The following is a 23,272-nucleotide window of genomic DNA, read 5'->3' as shown; positions in this document are numbered from 1 at the left end:
CCCAGACTACAAGGCTTTAAACCACCAATTACTCACAGTTTGAGGATTAAGTGGAAATGGAGAATACTGATCACACCAGCAGATGCACAGCACCCTGTGATGTCCAGTTGCAACCAGTAAAGAGGTCTGTAAATCTATTTCCTAATGCACAGACAGGATGACAGTTCTCTGGCATTAAAACAATAGAAATCTGCATACAAATTCAATGATACAGCTAGATTCTAACATAGAGGTGGGATGACAACCCCTCTAATGCTAAACATCAACAACACATGAATAAATACATGACAGGAACATCCTGGAACAAGAAGAAGAAGTGGAAAGTGAGAAATCAACAGCAAAAGAAGCTTGTATTAGCTGGAAATGCAAACCAGACACTGCAGGTGTCACAGAAGTTACAGTCTCCAAAAGTTGAAGCTTACAACAAAATAACACTCATCAACTTGATTACATTTTCCTTTTGGGTATATATAGAGGTTGACTACAAAATTGCTCTGCAAACCCATGCGTGGAGGGGTCATAACTGACCACCAACCACATTCACAATCGGATATGGGTCTCTGATACAGTTTGATTGTTTTTAATGAACAAAATGGCTCTTTCTGTACTTTGATGTCCTTCCTGAACATGTGAAATATTAACTGAATGCATTTCCATAACTGTTGCAGTCATTGAGATGCTCGAGGATCGTCCTTCTTGTCCTTGACTGCACTGTTCTTTAAATGTGGTAGCTGAGGAACTCCTGTGCAGATTGCCGAATCATCTCTTCCTTCTTCGCGCGCGCAAAACAGGCCGAAAACACTAAAAAATACATTGAAAATGGACGTTGGACCGGGCATGAATGCTAACCGTTGGATAGCTCAGATGGACAGCCCAGATCTGATGGCGGGAGGCAATGGAAGACACAGAGGCACAAGGATCAATAGCAGCTGTCGGATCACGTAAACGAACGGTGGAGATTTGATTATGGAAGCCATCGGGAAGAAATTCGGAAAGGAGGATTGTGGACCGTTGGATCATGATCGGGGGGATTCGACGACTGACGGACAGCGGAGTTGATCGTGAGTTAACGAGCGGGGAACCGTAACGGTAGGGCGGTAAGCGGTTTCCCCGCACCGCTTTACGGGAAAGGTGGTTTACGTACGCGGAGGAGCGATCAAGTAAGGTTGCGACACGTGGCTGGCGGGAAACCACTTCCCCGCGGGTTATAGGACGAGCGGTTTACAGGAGCGGGGGCTGCGATAACCGTTAGATCTCCACGAGACGATTGGGCAGCTGAGGAAAAAGGCACGTGCTCCTTTAAAACTGATGTGACGGGGACAGAGCACGGGTTAATGATTTTCATTATATGCGCAGTTATAAGGGCTTAAGAGGTTAGTGCCGGGAATAAACAAATAAAGGTTTATGCGGGGTTTAACAGGTTATCGGGCTTTTATAAAGGGTAACAGGGTTTATAAAGGGTTAGCGGGGTTTAATAGTATTAAAGCACAATATGACCCGGGAGTTGATAAAAAGGGTTTAGGCGAGGTTTTGAGACCAAAACAAGGATAAAGGGGTTTAGAGAGAATAAGGAGGATTTAAAGGGAAGGAGGAAACGGAGGTGTGGGAGTTATAAGGAGAAAAGGGAAAATGAAAGGGAAGGATGAAATGGAGGTAGCGGGGAAAATAGGGAGAGACAATGATAACCATTATAAACCATCTCTGAGCCAGCAACCAAGGACCAAACTTATTCCTTCTCCTGGAAAATCAACAGCATGTAGCAGAGCTAACAGTGCCCCTTGAGGGCTACTCATTGGTCTCATGAAAGACTATAAGTAGAAATCGATGAGACCTCATTTGACCACCATCCAAGTGCAACATCTCAAGAAGACTACAAGCCAAGGTGGTTGAGTTCTCAAGTAGAAAAGCTAGAGTGAAGGAAGGATCCAAATTTTATCTTTGTTTTGTGATCTAGGCGAGCTTATGGAGGACTTGTCTAAGCATTGAAGCAACCAAGGAAGGTGACTTCTCTCTGTGATTAGGGAAGCCAAGTTTCGTTGGAGAAAAGGCCTGAAGCAGGCCAAGATATCTATGTTCTGTAAAGAAGGAAGTGGACCAAAAGTCTATGACTATAGCCGAGGCTTAGTCTACTGGTAAAGTAGGTCAAGAGGCATGTATGGTTGTGGAAGGAGGCCTAAGTAGCCTCATATAACAACACATGGATAAGGGTCTATTTTGGACAAGATTTAGGGTTGTTGTTGTAGGCCGCGGACTTGTGATTTTACACTGAGATCTATCAGAGAGTTTGACGAGTAAGCCAAGGTGGATAAGGGTTGTGACAAGGGCTACAAGTTACTTGTTTTATATGGAGTTTAGTTGCTAAGTGGAGGGGTTTAACAACAATTCAAGGACAACCTATGTATAGTTCATTTATGAATTGTTAATGGCTAAGTAAGCAACCTTAAGGACTATGACAAGGAGTTGAGTTGTTATTGTGTTTGGGCAATCCATCTAAACCCTAAGTTTGTCATGTTTGAAGGAGAAAAGGGATAGATTGAGGGCAGTTTTGGGTGATGCCCTAGTTTACAAATTTGGAGCATCAAATAGGTTTTTAAGTGGGTTGATTTGAATACCCTCAGAGTTAGTTATCTTGGAGGAACAGGAGAGCAGCTAAAGGGAATTTTGATTGACCTTATGACAATGATCTGGGAGCAGCAAAGACATTGTGTGAAGGCAATTAAGATCTGTTCACAAACGAAGTTGTGAACAATGTTTCTCAATGGCGTGTATGTAGTGGGTATGTGGACTTATCTATTGTGGGAAGCTAGTTTTGAGGAGTTGAAGATGCAAGCATTCTGAAATTGCATGTCTTGTGAGCACCAAAAGAGGTGGTAAAGGACCTGCCAGAGGTGTTCAATGTATGTGTTGGTGTGAACATTCCTTCGACAAGCAATTCAAGTGTATCTTATTCAGGGTAGATTGGTATTCATAAGTCATTGACTCCAAGCTCTAGTTTTCCTTGTATCAAGGTTGATTATAAGGGCCATGATCCCTAGTATGGGAGCCCTACGTTTGTTTGTTAAAGATTGTAATATAACAAGCTTTGGGTTAAAAATTGTCTTGTGCACTAGAATGATTCACTGATGTATGCTTTCTGTTGTGTAAAATTGCTTGTGTTGTGGTATTTCAGTGTGTTTGTGATCGTGTCTTAGACATCAACCTGATTCTGAAGAGGCAAGGAAAAATTAACAATGACAATTATTGTGGTTGTTGTTTGGATAATGAATTTTGGCAACAATAAAGAGGGATATTAAGGCACAACTCTAACATTCCCTCACAACATTAAGGCATAATAAATTTGACATTTCAAGGAAACAAGTATGCTTACCTTGGATGCACTTCCCTAGGCACTTTGAGTCACATGGTATAAGTAGTTAATATTTTTCCTATAAATGGTAATGTAGGCGACTATTCTGATTTGAAAATTCATATGTATAAAATGTAGGTGAATATTCAATAAAAAAACATGTAATTTATTATTAAATTTGGTAATTTTTTGGTGAATATCATCCATTTAATCATATATATGTAAAAAATAGGTGAATTTTCAACCAAATTGGCAAATATTTTTTTTTAGAAAATGTGCAACAAATAGCCCATTTGCAAAATTTCACCCCTAAAATTTTCCCTAACTCTGACAATACTGAATGAAAGAGTTACATTATATTTTGGGCACCAATCAAGTTTGAATTAATAGAGCTACACTTCTTAATGAGGATGCACTACCCTAAAAGACCATATTACATTCTTACATGCATTCATTTGGGAGTTACACTTCTCAAGGAGGGCACACTTCCCTAGGGGTTTTCTATTCCATTTTTAGCTTATTAGTCCATTCATGAATTATCATTTATTGTACCTATTCCTTCTAATTTCACTGAGAGAAAGATGAGACAGTTGTTTTATGAATTATTTGTGTCTTTTCCCATTTCCATTCTCGCCATTCTCTCATTCATGTCATTTTGGGAAGGTTGCAATGGTGTTGTAGTGTAATTAACTACAAAACTTTAGAGAAATTACATAAAATGTAGTGTAATTAACTCCAAAACTTTAGAGAAATTACATAAAATGTAGTGTAATTAACTCCAAAACTTTAGAGAAATTACATAAAATGTAGTGCAAAACCAAAAAATACTTGAGAAAAGAGAGATAAACCATAAGAAAAATTTCCTTTGATAATAAAAAATAGAGAGCTATGTTCACATGCCTCTTCAAGGCTCCAATTACAATAACAATTCTTAACAAAAGGTTACACAACCTTCTACTCCATATATAGCTATCCATAGAGCATCTTAACTACCTAAAGGCCCCTTATAATGAGGGTCAACCAACTACTTTGGGCCATATTAATAAATATGACCCTTTTTACAATGAGTAATTGTTAACTAATTATATAATGGGCCTTATTCAATGAATATATATATATATATATGCCACATGGTGAATCAATAACTGCTTCACTTCATATATTAATAAAGTATCCAAATAAGGGGGTTAAGGTAGGACCCTAATGAGTGTGGCATAGTGACATTGTTAGAATTTGTTGAGTTGATCAAGTTTTTTCAATTTTTCGATGTACTTTTGATATTGGTAACACGATTATTTCCTTTTCATTGTTATAATTCATTGTTTTATGTGGAGTATGTATCATTATGGTGGTCTTCTCATTTTCTTCTCAGTGTGATGTTCATTGTCATTTGTAAGAGTAAAATTACCAATTCTTTGCTGCAGAATTTTTCTTCCCTTTCCTCCATTAACCCAATATATGAAGTCATTGATCAAATAAAGTGATTATGGCTACCCCAAACCACTTATTTCTTATTTTCAGAGTCTAATAAGCTAAAATTGTAATTGATTCATCTTAATGTCCATCTGCACTCTAACTTGTTACTAATGAAACTTAAATTCCCATTCTTGCACATATTAATGATTTATTTTTAGAGAAACAAGGTTTGATTTCTAATCTACATTGCATACCATAGCCTTAATTTTCCTTGGGATAGCCCCCTATGGCTAGAAATGCACCAACCTTATGTGAAAGGAGCCAACCAAGGTGACAGTGTGAATTGGTTTCTTGATGTTACACCTTAAATTTTCTTGTTAATCATGTGGCTAATCAAAAAAAAAAATGAATGATATCATATCCTTGCACTTAGGTTCATATGAAATTATGAGCCACAAATTCCAAAAGAAGCATTGTAAACATAGTTGAAAATTCACTGGACTTTTCTATGTTTATAGTCTTTTCCAAAAGAGATATAGCAAGCTTATATAAGACGCATTCTTCAGCCATTCTTCCATTTTTATATTTATAACTCTTGTTTCCAACAAAACATTTTCTTTATAAAAAAAGTCTTGTTTCAGAAAAAGGAAAAAATAAAATAAAATAAAATTGGATGTTCCCCATATTCTTTGATGACATCCGTATTAAGCCCTCAATGTGGGGGCACTAACTCAAGAAAATTTGAGCTTGGCACTTGTTTATATGGAACCAACCAAATATTCAACAAAATTAGCAACTACAAGTGGAGCTAACACTTACGGGCTATCCAATAAGAATATACCAATACAAGTATATAATTTACAAGTACTATTACTAATATGTTAGCATTTTAATGTGTATGCATGTATAAATATATAGATTTCACAGATTAAATAAAGCTAACCTTTTTCATGGAATTTTAAATATAAAATTTTCCTTTTTTAAATTGTGTTATTCCAGACTTAACTCTTAAAACTATACAAGTTGGTTGTAAGAATTCTAATCAGCGTTGCAGGTGACATTTAGCAGTTGTTTTGACAAATAAAATACAAAATATAAGGGCCTCAATAATCGAATCTTTTATTTATTATAGAGATGTGAAAAAGGTGACCAAAAGAGCAATCAAATCTTTTATACAGGGTAAACAGAAAAGAGAAAGAAAGCAAATTACAAGCGCAAGGGAGTGAGGTTCATGCTCCGCTGAAACCTCATCCATGTTTATAGAAGGGAAAGGAATGACATTTCTCACCGTTCATCCCGGTATTGTTTCATCCTGCCTATGATAGTGAAGAATGAATTGATTGAATTGAAAAAATATATATTGAACACTAAGAGTCCACAATATTACAACGTTTAATAAACTCATCTGAAAAATCTACATATTTTGCCCACAAAGGCCTTAGCTCATGGAATGCAATGTCTAGCCATGGCTTTGCTCGACCATTGTAGTGGATGACAGCTGCATTTTGCACACTGTCAAGATTGGTTCTGGACTGGTAGCCCAATCCTAACATATGCCAAGATGGGTCAATGGGATGAACAAGACCATTGAAAGCAATCAGTGCAGGTGGTAGAGTCCCCATTCTCCAGAGTCTAAGATTGGAGTTGAGATTCTGCAAAAACATAATGTCAACATGTTAAGCAAGCAACAATTACAAGTTTCACGTTGGTTGGTAACCTAAAACATAGTTGAAATTTCTGACTCTGAAAAACATATCTGAAACTATTCTTACTTTTTTAAGCCAGTAATGATAAGTTTCTTTGATGTTGGTCCTCCTCCAAGCTTGGAGATCAAGGATGTTCATACCATATGCCCATGCACATTGCTCTGGATCAAAGTTGTCTGCTATAAGAGGATGTGAGAAATTGAAATAGTTCTTGAACCTCTTGGACATCACCCATGAGTCCTCTCCACGGCATGTCTCCACTGCACCATTGACCTTGCCCTGGAGGTCTATATCCCACAGCGGAGACAAGTCATGCTGAACAACAATGTCATCGTCTAGAAAAACAACCTTCTCGAGGTTGGGGAAAAGCTGTTTACAGAAAGTGAAATTCATTTAGAGTCTCATGCAGAAAGGTAAAGTTATCCACTTTTTCGAAAATACTCAACTAGAAATGCATTCACTGAGGACCATTTCACACAGACAGATTAGTTACGTTTTGTAATCTCCCCTTACCTCTGGAAGATATATGCGCACATGGTTCAATATTGAGAAGTACTTTGGGCTTTGTGCTTGCAGTTTCAGAGCCATTAGGTATGGAGAGTCAATGAGGTCTGTTCTATTTGAGTCATAGTGCCTTCTAATTTCATGATCCTTCTTCATCTCGTCCAGCACAGGGACTTTATCTTTCAACAACCAGGTAAATTGATGTAGGCCTTTGACTTCAATAATGGCAGAAGGAATAGGATGCAAAGCAAACCATGCATGCATTGGTGCATACGTCTTTTTATCTGTAATGACATGAAAGACTACCTTATCTGGCTTGGCAGAATTTCTCACAGCTGACAAGACTACCACAGATGCCGCCAGGACATTGTCAGTTGCCAGAACAAAGTGTTGGTATGAATTGTCAGTGAGACATGGAACTAATTCAGGTGCGGGTAGCTGCTTCCGAGCATGCGCGTTAGAGGTATACTCATCTGCTAGCTTTAGAGAAAGGCAGTGCATGCCTTTAGGAATGCTGCTTGATGCAATATGTCTGTACAAATACTCATGCATTCTTGAAGACCGAGCTTTTTGTTCCAATTGCCCCATCTGCAAGGAGGATCGAAACACTATCAGAACATAGGAACAGTGTGGGTCAATGATAGTCTGAGCTGTCATGGCAAATCCTCCATGCACACAAATGAATATTGATAATTTAAGACCAACCTGATTTCAAGCTTCTTCCACTCCCACTCCCACTCCCTAATGTTTTGTATTGGAACCTCATCAAGTTTTTTGAAATGTTCTACCTGTTACTTTGACTGAAATAACCATAGCTTAAATATGACTGTACCTAATAGAACTTGGTAAATATCAAGGCCGTTTTAGATCTTATCATTGATGTAAATAAAGAACCATAGCTTAAATACGACTGTACCTAATAGAACTTGGTAAATATCAAGGCCGTTTTAGATATTATCATTGATGTAAATAAAGTTTATATGGGATACATTTAAAACTTACCTCTGGCTAGGTGCCCAAAGCTACCACTTAAGTAAATCAATGGGTAGCTTTTCATCCTTTGGTTAAAACATGATGTGCCTTCTACTTGCTACCACAAAATTTTACAAGTTGAAATCCACACACCACAGTTATTATGGTGCAGACTCCAGAATATGAAAATAATAAACTACTCTGCTAAATTTCGTTAGGGAAGTAATCTGAATATAAAAAGTATTTCCCAGTATAATCATCGAGAAAATGACAGACCTAAAGAACGTCTAGAGTATTGGAATCGGAGTAAGAAATACGAAAATTCAATAATTCTATTTGAATGTGCATAGTTCTAGGCAATTCGATACGGTTCACACGTGTGAAAGTTTGGAAAATCCGATAAGTGGCTGTGGACATCTAGATTCTCATCTATTAATCTGATCTGGAGATGGATCTCAGATAAAATAAGTGAATACAGCTTTGAACACACTGTCTAACAAGACCTTCAAACATGAAAGGTCTAAATCTCTCCCTGGATTTGCTTTGCTGATATTATTTTCGTGAACTGTTTTATTATCTTTGAATAGTCAGTTTGGAGGGTTAAGTCTAAGAAGCATACGGGTGATGATGGGTTGTAGAGAACGAAGAGGATTTTTGAAGGGATAAGGCTAAGAGACTGCCGCGGCTTCCTTGTGATATGCACCTCTAAGGTTGTTGCATTTTCCAGAGTTATCAGGAATTATTTGAATTTCAGAGTGGATGGGATGAAAAAGAGCAGAATGTATGGCTCTTTCTCAAAGAATATACACGATCACATTACCTCTGGAAGTGGAAGCAGATATATCTAGTCCTTCTATATACCCTCACATTTTTTCCAAATTGAAAATCCGAATTTTTATGGTATCGTACCGAATTTGAACTCGAACTTGGTAACTGACTTCGTAACTGTGCGATAAACTTGGTAACTGTGGAATAAACTATGGGATAGTTGCACATGAGCATGTGGTGCAATAAGAGGAATTTTCCCCTAACCCATCTGGATTCCAGTCTCGCTAAGGTTTTTCCGACAGGAAAGCAGGGGATCTTTATGTCAGGTGAACATAAGGGGTACTCTCTCATGATTGATAATAGTGGGACCCAAGATTGATTCTGATGATGTTTCAAGACAGTTGACTAAACTTGACAGTTAGAAGCTGTCAATTTGTTTACTGTAAGCGGTTATGAGTCATGACAATTAATTTTTATGTTCCGGACCTAGGTTCAAAATCATCTGCCTCAAGCACTAGGCCATAGGTTCAAACTCATTAGAGTTCCTTAGGCTTACTAGAAGCAGCTGCAACTGCTTCTGTGGCCAGCAGTTAGGCGTCCTCCATTTGAATATTCTAGGAAAAGAGGGACCCATAAGATTTTCTTTGGGAAGAAGAACTATGGTATACCTAAAAAAGAGTAGAAAGCATTGGAATAACTATGACAATTTACATACAGTGATATGGGGTTTAAGGGTAAGTTTCGCTGGGTGAAACCCACGAGATGAGGGTTCAAATCTCATTGAGTATATATATGACCTGTTGTGTCTTGGCTAGAAGAGTAGGCGACCCCATAGCGAACGTCTCGGCTCTTGTTGAGGCATAAGTTTCCTGCTATTGTGCCGCTTGCAGGCGGTTACACGTGAGCCTAGGTTTGGTTTATAGTGGCAGCCAGTTAGATTTGATCCGGGTCTGTTTAGGATAACTACCTAGGTTTATAGTGGCAGCCAGTTAGATTTGATCCTGGGTCTGTTCAGGATAACTCACGTCTCGGCTCTTGTTGAGGCATAAGTTTCCTGCTATTGTGCCGCTTGCAGGCGGTTACACGTGAGCCTAGGTTTGGTTTATAGTGGCAGCCAGTTAGATTTGATCCGGGTCTGTTCAGGATAACTACCTAGGTTTATAGTGGCAGCCAGTTAGATTTGATCCTGGGTCTGTTCAGGATAACTCTCACCAGTTACCAATTATCCTAGATTTACAAACAAACAAAAAAACTATGACAATTTACAAACAGTGATATGTGGTTTAACTGTAAATTTTGTTGGGTGAAACCAACGAGACCGAGGTTCAAATCTCATTGAGTATATGGCCTGCTATGTCCTCGGCTCAAGAAGTAGACTCCCCATTTCTGAGAGTCTCAGCTCTTGCTAAATCATAAGATTTGGTATATCTGGCTTGCAGGTTGCTGGATATACTCTTGGTGTTATAAGACAGCCACAAAGGTTGATCCTGGACCTTCCCTAGATTAGTCCCAGCTCTTGCTAAATCATAAGATTTGGTATATCTGGCTTGCAGGTTGCTGGATATACTCTTGGTGTTATAAGACAGCCACAAAGGTTGATCCTGGACCTTCCCTAGATTAATCCGAATTACCAATTCACCATGGCTAAAAAAAATACTATCACAACCTACGGGCCTAAAAAAAACTAGAAAAGTTTCAAATGCATATGAATAGTAAGTCATAAAAGCATCCGAAATTCAAACAAAATATTTCCTCTCTGCCTTTATTACACTAAAATGGATTGCCTAAAAATAATCTCCTGCCCTATATTTTGCTGCTCATTAAGTGAACTATCACAAGGCAACAATTTCCATTAACTATACAAGTAATAATTTTTTACCATGTCTCAAAAGAAATCTGTGTACATAAAATGTGCATAAATAGATAGAGATTTGAGTCACAGGAATAGCAATAGTATAAGCTTAGAAAATCTTGATATGATAAAGATCCCTTAAGGTGTTTATCTAAAAACTAGGTTTTGTTATACTTGTGGCTTAAGCACATAAACCAAGGGACTTTATAAGTACTGTGGTACGTAGTTAACCAATGCACTGCAAATATTTACTCTTCCAGTTACCATCATGCTTCTGTCCTTGTAACGCGGCATACTTATAAGCTGGCTCCAAAACTGAATGGATACTCATGGGCGCAGCTTGACTATAAAGTGCAGCATAAATAAAGGGAAACAAAGTTTTCCATGTTGTTCAATATTTCCAGACAACGAACCATTTGGGAAGGCAAGTGAAAAGATCGAATCTTGTGGAGAAGAGATGCATCATGCAGCTAACAAGAACGGAAGCTCCTTGCCCCAAATTTCACCTACAATGTTAGAAGCATTTTCTTTATCATCATGTTCTGAATTGTACTTACAATTGGAAGCACATATGTAATTTTCTCCGTATCAAGGATATTAGCAACATTAAACTTGCCCCGTAACTTCCTTTCTTCTGACTTCACATCCTCTCACTTTCTTACTCCCTTTCTTGGAGCAACGCTCTCTATAGTTTTATTTGAGCTATATATACAATGACCGTAAATCCCAAGTTTTGTCCTGCATTGTAAAGAAAACATTGTAGCTTGCTAATTTGGTACAAACTGCAGATTTTGGAGATTTAAAAATCTAGTTACTGGGGAAAATTATTCTAGACTTGCATGTCATGGCTTCTACTTTTTGAGGGGAATCCATCCACTTTGCATCAAAAGAAATATTGTTTATAACAAAGTTGTCAAACTTGGCTCGCCTGGGATTTGGCAAGACTCAGCCACTTGGTAAAGGGAAAATTTAAAATTAAATTTTTTACAGCCTAGGCTGGTAGGTTGAGATGTCATCCTAGGTGTACTGTGAGGTAGGATAACCTCTCAACCAACTGTGGGAGCTAAGAGCGACATTTTCAAAAATTGCCAGGTCGGAACTATTTTGGGGGTGAATTTATACAATATATAATTTTATATATTTTGACGCATATATGTCAACAAAAACATGTAAAATGATGAATTAGTGATAAAATACATAAAAACATAGATTTAAACATGTAACATTATTCATTTAATAGTTATAATCCTCATCAACTACAGGTCCACAAATTACAAGTTTTCATTTATATAGCATGTAATGGTGCACATAACTAAAATAACAGTGAGTACAATCCATCTCTGAACCGAAATTACATCAACAAATAGGCTCTAGATGGCCTCTAGCATCCAAAAAAATCATGTTACAACAAATACCTACATATCATCAAAATCATTGTCTATCTTGGGATCTTTGTCATTAATATTACCTTCTAAGCATTAACATAAGATAGAAAAAACATAGCATGTCAAGTCAACAATTTTTTTGAGTGACGGGTACATTTTTAGTAGGGTCATGTTAGAGAAGTTCAACAACCAATGTCACTAACATCAAGGTATATAGAGGGCTTGGTGATCTTGACTAAATATGAGTTCCATACATGACAAAATCCAATGGAAATATTACAATCCCTCCAATCCTGAAATCGTGAAAAAACTGATAAGTATGTTGGATTTTGAGTGATATATAAAATTATATTTTCTCCATATGAAATCCAATGAGGTCAGAACCACTCTCAAACATACTGAGTCATTTCATGGTAACGTTAAAAATTTAAGTAAAAGGAGGAAAATGAAAGATAAGGGGGAATGTCACGTTAAAAATTGAAGATTAAATATGAATTGCATATCAATACTAGGGCAATAGGCTTAAATATTAGGTTGTCCCATTCAAAAACTCATGTTTCTTTGAAAAAAATTGTGTTTGAAACATCTTTGCGAAAAAAAATTGCAAAGAAAACTAGGGAGCAAATTTTTTTGCCGAAATGCCCTCCAGATCTGCTCTCGGTGAAAGTAGATTCGAGAGGGCACCACTCCGAGCGGCCCTGGTCATCCTACAGACCTTATAGGTTGACTATTAAAAAAAAAAACTGATGGCCACCAAAGCCCTGTAGGCTGAGATGTCATCCTACAGCCCTACTAAAAAATAAATAAAAAACTAAGCTACCGAAAAACCATGAAGTTGTAATTTCCCACTTACCAAAACAAGTTTTATTGGGTCAGATTGCGCTTGCAGGTGTTTTTTTGGGCCGTACTACGAAGACGAATTGACGCCTTGGTATTCGACCATTTTTTTTGGTCGTTATGTGTGACTCTGGGTCAAACTCGCGAATCTGAGGCCAAGACTCATGGGTATGCCAAATCTCAGCCAAGTCTGCCAGGCGCGTCTCAGGTGAGTACTCGGCCGAGCGGCGACTCATCAGACTCAGTCAGACTTGCGAGTCTGGCTGAGTATGACCATCGACAAAACTGGTTTATAATAATAGAGATATAGGGTAGAGATGAAGTGCTAATGATTTTTGAAGTGAATGGCAATACATTCCATAAATATTGTCTTGTTTGTAACAAAGGACAATAAGTTCCTTAAATATGGCTCCAGTGACCATGGAATTTGAGATAAGAACAATAACATCGGTATTAGGAAGGTCAGAGCTTACATTTGTCGAGACTCTAAATTGAGACCTGATATACTTCTTTGAGCAGAAGAGGCGTGTTAAAATCTCAAGTGGTTTGACTATCTCCAACTCTTCTACTTTGTCATTGCATTAGCGATCCAATTGTTCGTGAGTTCATTGGTCTCATGCGACTTCTTCAAACATAATCACCACTATTGCCTATTGTTTCAGTTTCAAATGAAAGGAGGGAGGGAGGGCCTCACCTTCTTAGGCAATATCAAGGACAAAAGATTTCACAACGATTATTTCTAAGAGAAGAATTTACTCAACTCACCTTATGGCTTTTACAAAATAAAAATTAGAAGTATGACCATAAAATGGATGGGATTTGGCAATGAGATCCATATTAGACTTCCCGGGTATGATTGGGATTCATGAGTTGCTGTTGTACGGGGCTTAGTACCTAGACGAGGGAGAATCAACACAACCCGGTAAAAATTCACCAAGGTGAGTCAAACAAAGGCATGATGAGTTTGAATTATGAGTTGACACTCAACAAGTTCGACTCCGTGAGCCTGTACGTAAAACTGGCTGGTGTCACTATTAAAAAAAAAAAAGGGAAAAGAGGACGAGGACTATCCATGGCACATCATCATCCATGGCATTGTGCAGTATTTACTCTATAATCAGAACTTGGAGACAAGTTTATATTGAAAAAGTGCATTATATGTATATTGTAAATTTTCATGTTAGTCAGAAAAACGTCAAATTCTCTGTTATTTTTTCCATAATTTTTTCATAAGGTTTTGTCAAGTCAAAGTCATACCCTTACTTGATTTTCATATTAGTCAGAAAAATGTCAAATTCTCTGTTCTTTTTCCATAATCTTTTCACAAGGTTTTGTCAAGTCCAAGTCATGCTCTTTCAAGCCTCACTTAATCTGGAACCTTGTCAAGTCCAAGTCATGCTCTTTCAAGCCTCACTTAATCTGGAGTGAGTCAAAAAGTGGGCAAATTCAACCTTTCCTGCGACTATTTTTTCGTGGCGATGCAAAGTTCCACCCTTATCCACTCATTTTTTTTTAAATTCTGATGACTTGGTTTACTTAAACTGGGTTGAAATGGGTTAAATCTCTTAGAGTTCCCATCAATTAAGTGGAACTATAACTGCAAACTTCCTACCAGATTTGGAAAAGAATTTCAGCGTAAAAATGGTTGAGATTGTCCACTTTTGAAGTTACTCCCACCAAGTTCTTCATGAATTGAATTTGGCTACCGTAATGAGATCCATTTAGACATTTCCCTCTATTAGAGAACAGATTGGCTTCTGTCTTGATTTGCAGGAACAACATTAACTAAAAGAAAGTTTCACACACCCATGCTTTATTGGAGAAGCATATCGTTTCTCGGTTGGAGTGGAGAGCGTTGAGTAGATCATAATGATTGCCAGCTGTGTACAAAGTTAAAACAAGCTCTTTTACAGTTGAGAGTGTTTTCTTGAATCCATTCTCTTCAAGTTGATTCTAGATGCTCAAGACCCAACTTGGAAGGATTACAAATGTTTCTCTCACAAATAATTTTTGGAATATGAGACAAGAAAGTTGCATGAGAAGATAAGACCAAATATCCCAATGGTAGAAAGGCTATATAAAAGATGGGGCATTTGGGATATAGAAGGCAGGTGGATCAGAAGATTTCATTATATCTAGAAAATTGAAAGCCTCTTTTAAGCAGTCAGTTCTTAGATGACCAGTGCTTGACCAAATTCTACCGATGAAGAACACGTTGCAGACTTGTAGCGCTCATGTTTATTGGGTAAATGCTGTATAGTTTTTCACTGGGAAGAAACTTTCAAGCATGTTTTCTGGGATAATCAAGAAGGTTGGGTCTTACTAATGGATTGCTTCTGGGTTTTCCATCATTTCTGTCAGCCTCTGCACTAGACGAGAGACATTCTAGGGGACAACTGGATGATCAAGCAGCGTGATAGAAAAAATATCAAATACTATTCCACTAGTAGAGATATATTTTGTAAGACCACACTTAATTAAAATTCTCCTCCTTATGACCTGGGAGAGATCAAAATCTTTAAGGCAAAGGTAGCAATGCAGTTCCCAGCTAGGATGAGAATATTTAGAAACGATGTAGACACACTTGTGATTGGGGCTAAGGATGACATGTTAATGCAACTCACATCTGTGAGAAGGGGATATCCATAATCACTGCCTAAATAATTGGTTTGCAATATTACATATCACTTTAAGTATATTTTGTGCATTAATGTAATATATGATGCATGTTTTAAAAAGAAGACCCCTGCTTATACGGTTTTTGAAAAAACCGTGGACTCTATATATGAGAAAACAAACTAAACTATCATCAATCGGAGCATGGACTGACCATCGCACTTAAGTTATCAATAACATGGCTGTCATCAATGCATAACTTGAACACACCACCATATTTGAAAATATAATTATTTGAATCCCAACTAGTCAAATAACTTCTTGCTTGGCTATAAGATGCCCCATAAAAAAAAGGAAATGTTTACAAGGATTCCAAGGGCCATGTTAAGGGGATTTTGTAATATCAGAGTGAGCATTGCAACATTCGTTGAGATAATTTCCTATGTCTGACTATGCAAAAAACATGTTTGGTGATTTCAGCATATTGCTAGCCTACAGACATTCAAAGATGCTGATTGGTAGGTCACTCATGGTGCATAGGCTGATGGCATATATTTTGCATGGGCTTTTCCCTTGCGTATAGCAAGTTCTGCATCCAAAAAGGACTCGTAGAAAAAACTAATTTGTTCACTTGTTGGAAGCAAATGATTACATCTAAAGAAATTAAGGATGTCATATAGTTATGTAAATATAATCACTTAAGTAAATATATCATATAGGTCTGTTGACTCTGTTCCTATAATCACATAAATCTCCCACTCTATTGTCGGTCATAGGGAAGGGAAATCAATTTTAGTTGCATCATTGATGCTTACTTGCTAACCAAATTTCTTGTGAACAATCAATTAATTAAAAATGTTAAATATTACTGAAATCATGTACTTTTATGATAGATTTTGATGCCAGTATACAACTTTTCCTTTGACACTCCATAAAAGGTGATTTTTTATAGAAAAAATTGCTCACCCAATGTTAAATTAGCTATTGTATTTCAAAGTTTAAAATTTTAGAAGAAAGAGACAATAGATAAGTCATAGAGTGTTTCAGACAGGAAAGTAGGGAACGAGCAGCAAGCAAGTTCTGACACAAATGTTGACAAGAATGGGGAGGGTGGGTGGCCTATGGTAGGAAAGAAGGGTAAACAGGGTCAACAACTGAAGGGCACTAAACTGGTTGATAAAAGTAGGTCTCTATAGACAGATAAAGTATGAACTCCAATTCAAATAAATGATAGTATGTTGCAACGAGGCAATGCTATCATTTGTTCAGACAGGAGAAACATGCCGACTTCTCATGACCCTTCTTCCAATTTGAATGCTATACCTACATAATTACAAATATAGAGAGACCAGAACCCCCAAGAGATCTCTTATCAAGTCAGGAGCCGTGTCAACTGTCTTCAGATATTTCATCTACACCACCATTATATTGTTTCCAAGGCCAGAGAGTCAGTCATGAGCAACACATTTGTGATCCTTGTGCAGGGACTTGATAAAGTTTGCTCATGAATTTCAGTTTTATGTCATGGAATGTGCAAGATGCCTCAAGGGAGGAAAGGCACGCCCTTATCACAACCCATCACCACTATCAAGCTTGATATTCTATTTTTACAGTTATTCAAAGTTACTGATCTTTCACTTAGATCATTATTGCATAGTTGTCACAAAGGAAATTATCGATATACTACCCTGAGGAAGGGCCAGAAGTGGTAGTTGCTGGAGAAGCCCCTTGGATTGTTTCCTCTGTTATCAACTGTGTGCAGAATCTGTTTACTAGATGTTACTCGATGACCATTATGTTTGCTAGAACCATATGGAGCTTCTGTTTTGCTTATACTAAAAATGATACTGATAGAAGAATTCAGTAGTGGGAATGGATGTCCCAATCCTTACCCATGCGCAGATGAATTGTTGGTGAAGATTTTTAACATGATTGAGTGGGATGGTAATTGAGTTGGTGGTCAGGCTAGCACTCCCTGGCAAATAGAAAGGCAAAGTCAGACACGCTATACCATGCAAGTATTTATTCTGGAGATTTTTTGTATCATCCTTTGTGAGAAATCTCTAGAAGAAGGTGCTTGGTGAAATGGAAAAACCTAGACTTTGTCATGCAATCACAATTGAGATTTGATCAGCGTTATAAGGACCGAACCTGACCAGCCAGTTCAGACCGGTCGGACCGTTTTGAGGCAAAAACTGGTTCGAACCGGTGACTTGAACCATTTTTGTCTGGTTCAGTACAGTAAAACCACATAGAACGCAGCAAGTGGGGCCTGTTTTGCATTTTTTCTTTTAATGTTTGTCTTAGCTGGGCACTAGCCCATAATAGGTGCCTAATATTCAAGCATATGGCCCTACTATTGCTATGCATTTCATGGTAATGTTAAATTCTTGAAGTAAAAGTGACATTCTCTTTTATCTTTCATTTTCATCAACATTAACATGAAATGACTCAGGATGTTTGAGAGCGGTTTTGACCTCATTGGATTTCATATGGAGAAAGTAGAATTTTAGATCTCACTCAAAATCTAGCAGACTTAACAGTTTTCCAAATTTCCAGGATTTCAGAATTGGGGGCATTGCAACGCTACATTGGATTCTCTCATGTACGGGGGTATGGAACTAGTATTTAATCAAGAGCACCAAGCCCTCTATGTACCTTATTGTTAGTGGCATTGGTTGTTGAACTCCTCTATCATGAGCCTACTAAAAAAAATACTGATCACTCAAACAGATTTTGGATACTCCATTCCATTTTGCCACAATTGCAGTAGCACTAGAACTATGTTGCATACAAACACTCGGTTGTTCTTTCCCCCCTACAATTTTTTTGCAATTACAGTGCGACTGCTTTGTTGGCTTTTCCATCACCTTTTACACAAAACCCTGCCTTTGTTATGGAGACCTTTCAATATCTTGTTTTGATCTTTGTGAGGGCTTTATTCCATTTTCCATCCATGGTTATTCATCTTGCTAACCATAGGATGTCCTGAAGTACAAGGGAATTCAAACCTGAAAAAGGCAGTTCAAGATACTGTCCCTCTTTCACTTGGCCTCAAATGCAAGAATTTGTACATTAATCGAAAGACAACAAAAATAAGGAGGACATAGAGACAGAGATTGGAGGAATAGTGGAACCCACCCCAGTTGTAATGGGCTGAAAACTCTCTCTTCACACACAAGATTTCTACACCCATTCCCACTCCTGAGAAACCTAACCTTGTAAGCTATTGTTCTCTCTCGTGTCTAGCACAGAGGATAGCAGGTATTCCTTATGTATTGCCGGTAAGCGCTACATGATTGTGCCTGCAAGTGTTCGAGAGAGTGATTCCCTTGCCCTTGCCAGTTCATATGCTCAACATGGGGGTGGCAATCATGCAAGGATTGCCTATGGATGGGTGGTAGATAGTTCCTTCATAGCCATTTGACATGGTCAACACATTTTGCAAATAAATTTCCTAATATTGGTGTGCATGCTATCATTTACTTTTTAATACTTGCAAAATTGTACTTTTTGTGTGATGAATTTCTTCTATATACGAGTAGAACTGTAATCTATTTAGCATAATACCATGATTGCATCTGCTGTTTGAAAATGTGCTTGTGTGGTGTTAGTTAGAAAGCAATAGCCCTTAGAGTGCTTAAACTTCTGCATGAGTTCCAACTTCCCAGTACCCAGTGTGGAGGTTGGGCAGGTTGTCTATTGGTGAACGTAATGTTTTTGCAATTGAGGGCTTGAGTTGGAGTATCAAGGTAAGGATGTGTTGTAGAGCTGGATGTAGCTGTCAAATCAGTATATTGAGTTCTAGCGTGAAGATTTTGTGCCCTATTGTCTCAGAGAGGCTTTCAAGTACACCACATTCTCCCATGATCCAAATAAATTCTATGCTTAACTACGAAAAATATAAAGCTCCAGATAATCAGGCCTCTTCCTCTAACAACATAGACATGCATGAGGTTATTGGTATGATTGGATTTCAAACTCAAAATCAATTGCCTCCTACATCTAAGAGGCCAAACATTCTTCCTTTAACACTGGTTAGAGTCTTGACCATTGGGAGCATTCCCCTGACACGGGAGGAGCCCTCTCACCACAATTTCATTATAAGTAAACCCCACACCCTGATTCCATCTTGTGCCACCTAAAACAAACCCATTTTTGGCATGGACTGTGCATGTATGCTTTTCTTGATCTATATACCTGTTTTATTAATCTGCGTACATGCATTTGTTGGTACCTAAACAATTAGATTGGTGCTTTGTTTACTGCCAATCAATTTGGACTTTCTAGTGTAAGAGGGGACAAGTTAGGTTAATTTCTTCTTTCATTGGAAAAGGTTTCACACATGAGGAGACTTATGGGGCAAGGACTCGTGTAAATGGATTTCTAGGAGAACTCCTAAACAATCTCAAAGTCTCAGAGTGTCGATGCAATAGACAGGCTAGGCCTACTTTGATTGTGCCTCGTCAAATCATTCTGAATGAAAACTTGTTTTAGCTAAACTGGGATGCTCGCAGGCAAATTTGGAAATAAAAGACTGGTCTTTGGGAAGCCATTTATGGATGGTAAAAAGGAGCTTTATTCTAAGATTCAGCTAATTTATCCCATGGGAGATCGTCTTAACAAGAAATAGAACATTATTCAAGATAATGAAACAAGATGACTCGAGAGGTGTCAAGATATTTGGAAGCCTCCCTTTTCCCCCGAGTTTCAAGTACTTGGGTGGTTGGTTCTTCATAACAATTTAGCACTTACAAATAGCCTAATAGGTTGCATAATATTGGTGTTAGAAATGGATGTTGGGAGGTAAATTGTATGGATTGCTGCTTAGTACAATATTCTCTTTGCTGCCCCTGTTTATTGGAAAGGGGTCTGTTTAGGAAGAAAAGGATGGCCCGACAAGGAGCCAAAGGATTGTCTAGGGTGCCAGCACACTGATAGACATGTCTTTAAGGAAACAATGATGTTGAGCAACCTTTCATGAGGCAGTTGCTCTATTAAATTAAGAGAAGTTTTAACTTTTCGATCAGATTGGCTATGCATATCTCGGTTATGAATGATATTTTCGGGAAAGATGTACATTGCAGACAATCTTGAGATCAAAGCCAAAGCAGACATGCTAACTCTCCTTGCTCAGGTAGGGAGTGGGAACGTGTGACCACCCTTTGGTTCTACAATGTATCATCTTTGATGAAAATATGCATTGTTTAGTAATGAAATCTACAATGCATTTTCAAAAAAGGAGAGGACTTGGAAATTCAACATTCTTTAATTGCTAGTAATCTCTGTTTGGCAAACAGTGCAACTCTTTATCAGGCTGCGGAAACAGATGAAAATGCCATTCCTTTAAATCTTGTTTTCTTTGTAGTATAGGGTATTCAATAACCTTCTTCTTCAATTGATCGGCTAGAGTTTGAGTTTGGACATCTCCACTTCCTCCAGGAGTGACTATTATATCTCTGCCTAAGGTTTGATGGTATCTGGCCTTGGACACCCATGAGTGGGTGCTCCTCGCTGCACATCTGACCTATCCTGTGAATAGGACAATAACTTAACTTTGATTCTTATTACAGTGGCTGACATTTTTGTTGTTATTACGACCTGCTATCTCCACAATCTCAGTTAACTAAGGTTACTAATTTAGAAACCAGACCCATTATTCGCGACCATCACTACTTACTAATTGACAACCAACATTGCAAGTTCAAGGCAGAGAATGCCCATACCATGGCCTTAATTTTGAAGGCAAATGTCTTTGCATCATAATTGTTATTCTTCATATCAGCAACAAAATCCACAAATGATTCTGGAATTGTCAGTCCTTCCGGAAGTGATGCATTCTCTACTTGTAGGACTTCGTAGATCTCTTTTGCCATTATCTGCACAATTCCCTTTCAACTTTCATAATCATGAAACCAGCAGTACCTTTATAGCTTGCATTCCACCAAAAAAACAAAAGCACCCACAAGTAGCATTCCAGCAGAAATTAAAATCTCTCAAAGAACATAAATTCCGAGACAAAATAATATGTCCCCATGCCAAGCATGGCCAACCAAGTAACAGAACAATGGAAAGAAACCAACCATATAGCACCCATTTCATTACAATCAAAAACCACCCACATTAATCATTTCCAGTTAAACTACCCATTGAACTTGCATTGCATTATACACAAAACAACCCCATATGACACTTACCAACCCCACGCAACAGTAATTCCTAAGGATTATTAGGAGCACACAAACATGATAAATTCAACATATTGCAGTGAAATCTCAATGACCTGACTTACAGGAGAGTTATTCATCCTCCTCCTGAGACTCGGTCCCACTTTCCTTCCAAAACAAACTGTATAAACACAACAAATGAAATTAGTCAACAGGGTCCTGATAACATTTCTCACCAATGTTCAAAACTCTAAAGACATTCTTTTATCTAACAGCGAAGTGCATATCCAGGTAATTTTGTCGAATTAGATATCCTACCCAAAACAACCAAGTCGTAAGTCCTGGATAACTTTGTTCATATAGATACACCAGGCAGGGCTTCTTAGCCCAAGGCACCTTAATTGAATCTAATAAGCCCGTTAAGAACAACCAAGTCGTAAGTCCTGGATATCTTTGTTCATATAGATACACCAGGCAGGACTTCTTAGCCCAAGGTACCTTAATTGAATCTTTCAGATCGACCTTAATTGAATCTTATAAGCCCGTTAAGTTTATTGTTTTTTTTTCTTAATTGAATCTTATAAACCCGTTAAGTTTATTGTTTTTTTGCTGTGATTGTTTTTTTTCTATGTGGTTCACAGTTCTACTATGTCATGGAATATTTGTACCAGATAATTTTATCTGAAAGAATCAGAGGGTGATCTGGGGAGTATTGAGGGAATTGAACCAGTAACAGTATTGAGAGAATTGAACCAGTAACAGAGAAATGCTTTAACCGGAGCTGCTATACAAACTGAGCTAGGTAGATTCATTGTTCAAATAAAAGACAAATGAAAACAAAATGGGTACACGAAGACTTCAAATGCTTACCAAGTGTGGAACAACTCTTCTCGCTCTCAATACTGGCAACTGCAGTCAAATTGAACAGGAATCGCAGCAAAAACACTAGAATCAGTACAGAATACACTATAGTCTTGCACGAAATATGGCGGGGTTTGCCCTTGACTTTCATTAAATCCCTGAAACCAGAGCCGGTAGAAATTGTGATGTGTCTCAAGCTGGGCGATATATGGAGCTGCATCCTTCTATATATATATCTTATCACCTAAAAGCCAAAAACAATCGCCAGCCAAATCTAGTACAAGTCACAATTATCTCAGATCTCTGAAATAAATTGCTTCTTGACGCTTCTGCAATCCATGGTAAATGCAAATGTTGCAGAAGACTCTGCAATAAGTCCAGTTATTGCATAAGAGGAGGAGAGAGTGAGTCCTTTCTCGTACAAATAACAACAATAATGGGGTCTGCTGCCACCTACGCTGAGCCTCCAGGGAGACGCAAGGAAGCGCAAATTGAAAGCAAGGCAGCTGTGTCTATGTCTATCTCTCTGGTAGTTGTGAAGTCAGTGTGTGAGGTGAAGGAAATCCCATGCATACATTTACATGCATTCCCACCAAACACCGGGCAGGCGCACGTAAGTTCTAAATCAGCAGTTGGCGGCAAAATATATATATTTTTGAGTTTTGCTTGTTATGCAAATCTCATGCATTTTGCTTATTCTGCAAATCTCCTCTATCTACTTCTTATTAATGCAAATTTCTTAGTTACAATCAGTAATTAATCCTTTTAGATCTTTGTCATATTTTTGGTAATACTAAAAAAATAATTCAAATTTCTTGGTTAGACTTCGGTAATTCTTTTAG

At 37.9% G+C, this 23,272-nt stretch overlaps 1 protein-coding gene across 2 annotated transcripts; it reads right to left on the bottom strand.

Annotated features, from left to right (window-relative positions):
- Nucleotides 1–5,857: 5,857 nt before the first annotated feature.
- LOC149233291 (putative galacturonosyltransferase 14) lies at nt 5,858–22,918 on the bottom strand. Of its 2 annotated transcripts, none has more exons than XM_089376706.1 (6): nt 22,440–22,918; nt 21,686–21,750; nt 21,129–21,281; nt 6,982–7,560; nt 6,535–6,837; nt 5,858–6,414 (listed from the first exon to the last, which is right to left on the bottom strand). In XM_089376706.1, the coding sequence occupies exons 1-6, from the start codon at nt 22,648–22,650 to the stop codon at nt 6,130–6,132; spliced, it is 1,596 nt and encodes a 531-aa protein (XP_089232832.1). In that variant the 5' UTR covers nt 22,651–22,918; the 3' UTR covers nt 5,858–6,129. The 2 variants fall into 2 exon arrangements, with proteins under 2 accessions (XP_089232832.1, XP_089232833.1); XM_089376707.1 differs by having other exon boundaries at nt 21,695–21,750; nt 22,440–22,916.
- Between the last annotated feature and the right edge of the window lie 354 nt (nt 22,919–23,272).

This window comes from Pinus tabuliformis, chromosome J, assembly GCF_031772625.1.
Source record: "Pinus tabuliformis cultivar Carrire ecotype Pingquan chromosome J, CPIR1, whole genome shotgun sequence".
NCBI classification, from domain to species: Eukaryota; Viridiplantae; Streptophyta; class Pinopsida; order Pinales; family Pinaceae; genus Pinus; species Pinus tabuliformis.
This window is presented reverse-complemented; position numbering and strand designations above follow the sequence as displayed.